Here is an 8,501-nt window from a genome sequence, read left to right as displayed (position 1 = left end):
CTACAAAAGTCTACTAAATACTCGACCCTGATCAAAAAAAAAAAAAAAAGGAGCGAGAAAAATTGATCAAAAAATGAAGAAACTACTGTAATTTTAAATACAGCAGATTCGAACGCGTGTCCATTCCTTCACTGATAAATTTGGATTAAATTATTTTTTTTCAATATAGCATCGTAATACTGAATTATATCGATTAAAAAGAAAAGAGTAAAAAAGTAGTCGACTACACTAACAGCACCTTACGCGTACTTACATAAGACGCTTCGATGATAACGATATTATAAAGCGAGCGCTGATTGAAATACTAAAATATAGAGAAGAGAGAAACTATATTGCGCGCGCGCGCGCGCTCTCTCTCTCTCTCTCTCTCTCTCTCTCTCTCTCTCTCTCTCTCTCTCTCTCTCTCTCTCTCTCTCTCTCTCTCTCTCTCTCTCTCTCGATAATAAATATTACTTGCCACAGACATCCTAAAATAGAGGTTTCTATTTCTCTAGTTACAATAATGATATATGTCTTTTTCCGGAATATATTAATAGATATATTCCGCATAATCGTTACCTAAGGAAGGAATGCTTCCTTTTTTACGACATAAGTAGGGTAAACTATATCATTATTGGCCGCCTAAGTGATATCTATGGTCTTTCTCGTCGTGAAATCGAAAACAATGTGTAAACACGTGACTGCGTCGCAATATTATCGCAATTCGAGCAATTGGTACGTATAAGGAAAACAGAAAAACGAAACGAAGAGAAACATACAAATTTATTCGAATAGATTTGAAAACCTGTAAATTTATAAGCGATTACTCGATAATTGCGCGATGTAACGATCGTTACATACAATTTGGCCAATAAATGTATGGTTTATCCTAACGACGAGCGGGACTAGCGCCTTTATCGGGGGCTTGCAAAGTGAATTTCTGTCGCACCAGCCGTACAATTGAGCAAGAGGCAGTAGACACTTTAAGTACACTTAAGTACTAAAGAGCTCAAGTACTTAAATACTTTACATGAGAAACGACGATTGAAGACAAAAGAAGAAATAAATGCTACGAATACGAAGAGCACGGAGGGGGGCATTGAAATGTTTCACGTTCCATCGTCGCCGTCTCGATGAGCAACTTGGATACTTTCGTCGCTCGGAACAAACGATTGTCTAGTTGTACCGTTGAAGTTTTGGAGCATCCGGTGACCGGAAGAGAGAACATTAAACGAATAAGATGGCACCCTGAGTTGAAGAAGCACGGTCTGCGGAAACGATATTTAAGTAACTCATTGTTGGAATACATCGTCTTCTCGTTGCAACATCGTTTCTACCTACAAAACGTCGCAACAATGACATCGGGGTTATGGAATGTACGCTTTTTACTCGGAGTTACAAATTTCTAGATAATCGAAAGAACGAGAAAGAGAGAGAGAGAGAGAGAGAGAGAGAGAGAGAGAGAGAGAGAGAGAGAGAGAGAGAGAGAGAGAGAGAGAGAGAGAGAGAGAGAGAGAGAGAGAAAGAGAGAGAGGGGAGAGAGGGGAAGAAGAAGAAAGAAATAAAGACGAGCGTTAGGAATGAGACGTTTTCGCAAAGTCCTTCTTAGTCGTCGAAACCGCCGCCGTGGAGGAGGCGGTGACCTTGTAAGCGTTGCCTTTCACCTCGGAGGGATGCTTGTGGGTACTCGCCGACGATTTTCTAGGTGGCTTCTGAATCTGCGTAGTCGACAACCCACTTACCGGGTATTTGTTCCTGCTGGAAGTCGCCGAATTACCGTTTCGCGCGCTGTTCTTCGAGGCAGCAGCAGCGACGACGGCGGCGGCAGCGGCGGCGGCAGCGGCATTGGACGTGGTAGACGTCTCGCTGGGATGCTTCGGCAAGACGAAGGCCTTGGTTTGCTTCAGCAGGTATCGGTCGTTGCACAGCGCAGAAATCAACGGTAAGTCCAAATTCCGGCTCTTCTCACGAAGCGTTCGGATGTCGAGCATACCGTCATCCTTGCCTTCATCGCTCTCTTCTGTACCGTTACTAGACTTGTTAGACTTACTGCTGGCCGTAGTGGCTGTCGATGTGGACGCTCCCACCGAAGAAGCCGATGGCAAAGGTTGATTCTTCTCAAGATTCTAAACAAAAATGTGAATTTGGCACATTAAGGATATTGCATTATTATAGTCGGTGCGATAAAATCTAAAGTGCGCTAATAGCAAAGTTCGAAAGTAGATCGTAAAATTTCCTTACGACTTAGTGACAAAGTAATAAATTATAACAGCTCGTTACAGTCAACATTACTTATTAATGTAATAGATATTAATATTCGCAAACGATTTACTTGTTGTAATATATATAAATTTAGACTTCAATATGAATATATCTTAGTGATATAGAGTATAGTATTATTCAATAAAATATCCCTCGTGTAACTTGTTACTCTTAAGAAAAAACTTTCTCAAACTTGGTTAATAGACTCTGAAATGCTTCTAGTATCATTCAACTACCTGTATTTCGTAAGGTGGCGGCGGCGGCGGCGGCGGTAACCTACGGTGCTTCGGCTGCGGCAGAGACTGCATCCTACTGGCGACCGGAGTATCCAAGCACTTGAGGATGTTCTCATCGCTTCTGGTGCGCGAGAACGCGTGCAAGGTATGTGGGTGAGCCGGCGCAGGTGGCTCGCGCCTAAGGCTATGGCTATGGCTGCCAATGGACGAACATGTCGTGCCGCTGTAGAGCGAGCTCGTGCTGGCAGCATAGTGACTACTGAGATTGCTGTGCAGCAAATAACTGCCGGCGGAACTGGCGTCGCTGCTGCTCAGATTCTGATTGGACGCGTACTTGGACGGGGGCGAGGAGAAAGAGGCGCCAGGCAAGTAGGGTGTGCTGCGATACATCACCGAAGACTTGCTGAAGGACGGATACGGCGGTGGCGGGTAGGCCGCCATCGCCGCCAACAGCGAGCCCTGCTTGGCGTCAATGTACTCCTGCTTCGACACAGCCGGGTCCTTCAACGGGAACATGACGTAATCGACGTCTGAATACAGTTGCTGCTTGTACTGTTCTATCTGCGATCTGGCGACCTGACTTGTGTACACGGTCGCCAGACTGGAAGCGGATGACAACGTGAGTGCTGGAGTCGTCGACGGCTGCTGTTGCTGCTGTTGTTGTAGCTGTTGCTGTTGCTGCTGTTGCTGTTGCTGCTGCTGAGACGATGGTGGAGGCGGCGGTGGCGGCAGCCTCGAGTGCACCATCGGAGGTGGAGGTGGTGGTGGTGGCGGCGGCGGTGATGCCAAGTACGGCAGAAGCACCGGACCACCTCGGGAAGCATGTACGTCCAAGTAATTGTTCGGACCCACCACGAGAGCGGCCACCGGAGCGTGCACCGGCGTGGGCTTCATCTTATCACCAGGATAAGTAGGAGGCTGTATCCTGGGCGGTGGTTTTGGTGCGGTCGTAGTCGCCGCGACGTCCACGGCGATGGTCTTGGCGATTCTCGTGACGGCCGGGCCGATCTGCGCCGTCGTCACGACGTCGGGGTAAGGCGGCGGGGGAGGTGGCGGCTCCCGCGGTGTTATCGCATCGTTCCGCGGCGGGGTGGGCGGCGGCATCTGGATCCTTTCTCGCGGCGAGGTGTACGGCGGCGGCGGTGGCGGCAGATCGGTTCGCCTAGGTGGTAGCGGTACCACGAAGTCACCGTTGCCACCGCGTGTCGCGTTATACGGTGGCGGCGGAGGCGGTGGTTCCCGTTCCCGGTCTAGTTCCAGTTGCACACCCGGTCTTTTAGCAGTGTTGATCGTCGCGTACGGTTCGATGTTTACCGGATATGGCGGTGGTGGCGGTAACAGCAATAGCTGCCGCTCGCTGTCCGTCCTGGGTGGTGGAGGCGGGGGCGGTGGTGTCGGCAACGGCAACGACAACGGTAACGGCATGGTCACGTAGTCGCAGTCCGAGTCCATCGAGTTGCTGATGGTTTTGCGCGGTGGATATCTGCCCACTATCAAGTCCGACAGTTCGTCGGCCGACAACAGCGGCCGCGCGCTGGACGGATCGCTGCCGTCGCCATGAAAGCTACCCGCGCTGAGGATGCTGTTGCTACGTGACCGCGAGTCTTCAAGTTGTTGGCTCAGAGAGACCCCGTCGTCGTCACCTTTGCACACACTGTATATCGGCTCTTGGTCTTCCGGTTCTGTACCGACGTCTTCGGTGTACACGTCGCTGCTCTCCGACCGCAGCCCGCTATGGATAGTGTAGAAGCCGGACGTGACGGATGCCTCGTCGGTGGTGGACTGGACCGAGCTCAAGGCGCATACATCGCTCGCTGCCGAAGACTCGTTGGTGTCGCCCGTAGGGGAATACAGGTCGTCGCCGATCCTCTCGTCCTGCATCTCGCTGCTTCTCAGAGTGTACACGCCGCTGGTCTCGCTTGCGATGTCGGTACCTGAGAGATTTACAAAGTTTTGGATTTTATCCACACGTAACTTCTTATACAAGATTAATTTATTATCTGGTTGAGCCCTATCCCGGCTATAAAAATCATCAATTTAAACGAATAAAACGAAAACAGTGTTCTACATAGGGTAAAATAAGCAATTTTTGTCTGAAGAAGTCTGAAGAAGAAGTTCAAGTGAATGTTGACATCTAACGTACGAGCGACTGACTTTATATTTTCGGTATTGTTTATAAAATAATTCTCGTTTCTCACATTTTTGCTTCTGCTCACCTGCATACTTTCCGGTCTTCTTGCACCTGTCGTAAATGGCGCCTGGAAAGCTGGCAGTCTCCGAAGAGACTGCGGAGTTTTGAGCCGTGTGCGAATAGCCCAGCTCCAAGCTGGAGGTTGCCGAGGCGCGGCGTATTCGCGACGGCCCGCCCGCAGGTGTGTTGACAACGACGACCGTGCTGCAGCTGCTGCTGCACTGCGAGCCCTCAGCGGCCATCGCGGTGCTCGACGCGAGTCGCAACGCCACCGACGTGGGAGTATTATCCGCGCCATCCACTTCTGAAAATTGACCTGCAATCATATCGGTCTATCTAATCAGTCATAGTCTAATCATTCATAGTTTCCTCTAATTGTTCCAAATCCCTCAACACCTCTCTTTCTTTCATTATCTTTCATTATTTTCACAATTGAGATCGCGCGGTGTGATCCAGAAGCTACTCGCTACGAACCAAGACAAGAGAAAAAGCGACCGAGCTTACCGTCGACGATAGAAACAGGAGAAGGTGGCATAGAATGATTGTCCGTGTCCGTATTGTTGCCGTTTAACACTCTACCCTGGCCGGCCGAGTAGGGTGCCGTCTCGGTAAGACGCGGCAGGCACTCGGTCGATGCCGGGGCGGTGTCGGGCTCGTCCTCGCTGTGCACTCGATCGCTCACGATGCCGGACGTCGTGTTCGAGGACGTGCTCGAGATGACCGAAATCCGTTGATCACCGCGCGCCCCGTGCGTCGTCAAGTTCAGCTTACATCGGGCGGGATACATGTAACAGTCCCTCAGGACTTTCCGTTCTGCGTGCAGCGTATGTTCGATTAGATTTACTTGCTGCGCTCTTCATCTCGCGATCTTCACAACATTCATTTCCTCCTTACCTTCCTCCTCCCGCCTTTTGGCTTCATTTACTCTAGGCGCTATAGCCATGGAGAACTGATGGGTGTCACGGCAAAGTCCCAAGAGGAGCTTGCTCTTGTCATCGCAGCCGCTGTACAGGGTGAGTTTGTCCGGCTGATCAACCGCACGGATCTCGAACTTTTTACGCTGTACGAAAACGAGGAAAATCTTAGAATTAAGTTTATCTTTGGATTCCGTACGAATTGTTTCATTGGCTGCAGAGCATAAAAAGACGAACTTGGGACGACTTTAAATACAAGAGCGGACTGTGAGTATCCGAGTATCGTCCGAAAACTCGCGCGCGCGCGTGTCTATTGTTGAGAAAGAGAGAAGAGGAAGAGACGATCGCGCGACTCACGTCGAAGCACAGCTTGCCGATGTTATTCCACGCGAAAATGCGCGGTGTCTCCTCCTCGGCGTAGACTCGCACCCCGCGAGCGCATATCGCCAGGAGTATACGTCCGGGTCCCGCCTCGTTCTTGCTTCGGCGCAACCGATACAGGTGAGCGTTGAGCGGTGCCTCCAGCAGCACCGCCTCCCGAATGTACTGCAACTCTGCCTCCTCCCTCGAGAGCCCACTGTTGTCCCTGTGCTGGGCCGCGAGCACGGCGAGCACATTCGACTCGTGGCACATCTAGAAGAAGAACGTTCGTTTCGATTCAAGCACGAAGTCGTCGGGTCAACGAGCAAGCGATCAACGAGCAAGTTCAATTACGGCCCCGGCCGTAAAGCGGAAACTTCTCCACACAAGACGCCTCAAAGACGTCTTTTAGGACTTTCTCGTTACCTAAAGTACTGCTCGTTGCAAGTTTAACAAGTTTGAGCACAAATGTCTTATGTAACGCGTGGATTTAAATTGAAAGTATGCGAGCTCAGCTGGTGATTGGAATGTCGGAAACACAAAAAATGAAGGTAAACAAATGTAAATAAATTATAATTTTGAAATACTCTGTATAGACGGATGAGACGGAACGAAAGAGGACGCTCATCGATCGTTACAGCTATCTTCCACACGTACACACACACACACACACACATACACACACACACACACACACACACACACACACACACACACACACACACACACACACACACATACACACACACGCACGCACGCACGCACGCACGCACGCACACACACACACACACAAGATTTTATGTTCCATCAATTTTTTTTATACTCTTAATCTTCTGTTACAGTGAATAATTTAAGTTTAATTGGCTGTGTGACCCTGGTCCCGGTGCCACGTGCCGCGACTGATACACCGATAGCGGGCCGCACGGCGTTCGATTGAGGCGCGCCGCAGCGACAAGACCGGAGATGATGAAATCTCGCGATATCGGTGGAAGCAACTTACGTGGGGAGGAAGGTAATCCGAAGGTTTACAGTAGCCGACAGATCCTGCGTGTGGTCTGTGCCGTTCCTCGGAATAGTCGCCAAGATCGGCTTGAAGGGCGAGCCCAGCGAGCGTGAGCAGAGGCGTAACGATGGATGGTTCGTGAAGGGGATGGTGAGGATGAAGGCTCTCCACCCCGCCACCATGCCTGACGACGTTGTCGCGCAGTTGCAGGTAATAGTGATGCCGCGTCGTCTCATCACTGAAACAGCAACGTGAGTTGCATGCATGATGCTCGCAATGAGTGATCGCGAAATCGCCGACCGTGAGTAGTCGATGGACTAATGGCGTCTTCGGGGCCGAAACGATTTTGGATCGCTCCGAGAGCGATGAATAAACCCGTATACTTTATTTATATACCATAACATAGACTTTATTTATACAGAGTGTCTTAAAAATACCGGAACCCCCGGATAACTTTGCAGGATCAAGTTTCCATGAAAAACACTTTAAATACAAAAGTTGTAGAAAAAGAATATATTATTACAACAGCGCCCTGACTTTTGGAAATTTCAAAATCATCAAATTAACAAAAATCACGGCACTATTGTGCACAATATATTCTTGAGACTAAATAAAGCAAGAAAGTCTAGTACCACTGTTTCTTCCGACAAATAGTTAACGAGATATCGTAAATTAAATATTGAAAAAGTTATCAAGTTTTCCTCAAATATCTCAAAAAATATTAGGCAAATGAAAAAATGTTTTAGACAAAAGTTGTTCAAATTAATTGATAGTAAGAAATAAGGGTTCTCATTTTAAAAACGCAAGTTGATCTCCAAATGACCTTGAAGGTCATGGCCAAGGTCAAATTCAAGGTCATCATCAAGTCCGTTACTCGATTTCTCTACAACTTTCGTATTTAAAGTTTTTCATGAAAACTTGATCCTGCAAAGTTATCCGGGGGTTCCGGTATTTTTAACACACCCTGTATATACCATAACATAGACTTTATTTATATATCATAACATTACCGATCTATCGACACCAGAGCGACTAAGTGGTCGGAGATGACCGGCTTATAACTTCTCATAAAAATAACTCAAATGTACGTATGTAACGATGCGTTTTATATTGCTGACGGACGTTGTCCGTCCGTCCGAATCAAACTGAGAGAAATAAATGAACATTTTTACCCCAGCGTGACGTACTTCTGTTCAAAAACCTGTCATATCGCTTGGATAGAAATGGATCGAACGTTGATCGTCGCTTCTAGTTTCAGTATTGATAAAATTTATCTGTATCTACTAATACCCATAAGACTCTCTTTATATACGTAAACCGCGCCTTCTTGAGACAGGTCTGAAGACGAGACTTGAAGAACGGCCGTCTCGAATGGTCCAGAACATTGTAAACGCGTCGAAAACGCTTGGAGAGAAAGGGAATATATCCAGGATGACCTCAGATATCTCATATCTGTATGGGATATTTCCCTTTCACTGTCCACGGTTATTATTCGATCTTTGTCAGGCTTGACTTTGTCTAGTCAGCTAGCTCCAATAGGTGCCGAGCGAGACAAA

At 48.3% G+C, this 8,501-nt stretch overlaps 1 protein-coding gene across 2 annotated transcripts in view; it reads right to left on the bottom strand.

The window, feature by feature from the left end:
* Positions 1-1,502: 1,502 nt before the first annotated feature.
* The window catches only part of LOC105182289 (protein expanded), a 44,063-nt gene continuing 37,064 nt past the window's right edge, over positions 1,503-8,501 (bottom strand). The window contains exons 7-13 of one of the 2 annotated variants that reach the window (XM_011139622.3): positions 6,943-7,183; positions 5,940-6,215; positions 5,563-5,728; positions 5,173-5,481; positions 4,694-4,984; positions 2,478-4,411; positions 1,503-2,105 (exon numbers count right to left, since the gene is read on the bottom strand). In XM_011139622.3, the coding sequence (XP_011137924.2) occupies positions 1,554-2,105; positions 2,478-4,411; positions 4,694-4,984; positions 5,173-5,481; positions 5,563-5,728; positions 5,940-6,215; positions 6,943-7,183 (3,769 nt within the window). In that variant the 3' untranslated portion in view covers positions 1,503-1,553. The remainder of the gene's footprint in view (positions 2,106-2,477; positions 4,412-4,693; positions 4,985-5,172; positions 5,482-5,562; positions 5,729-5,939; positions 6,216-6,942; positions 7,184-8,501) is intronic. The other variant, XM_025303537.1, reaches the window with a different exon arrangement.

This window comes from Harpegnathos saltator, unplaced genomic scaffold (genome assembly GCF_003227715.2).
Source record: "Harpegnathos saltator strain DR-91 unplaced genomic scaffold, Hsal_v8.6 scaffold555, whole genome shotgun sequence".
Classification (NCBI taxonomy): Eukaryota; Metazoa; Arthropoda; class Insecta; order Hymenoptera; family Formicidae; genus Harpegnathos; species Harpegnathos saltator.
Note: the sequence above shows the minus strand (reverse complement) of the source record. Positions and strands in the feature narration are given on the sequence as shown.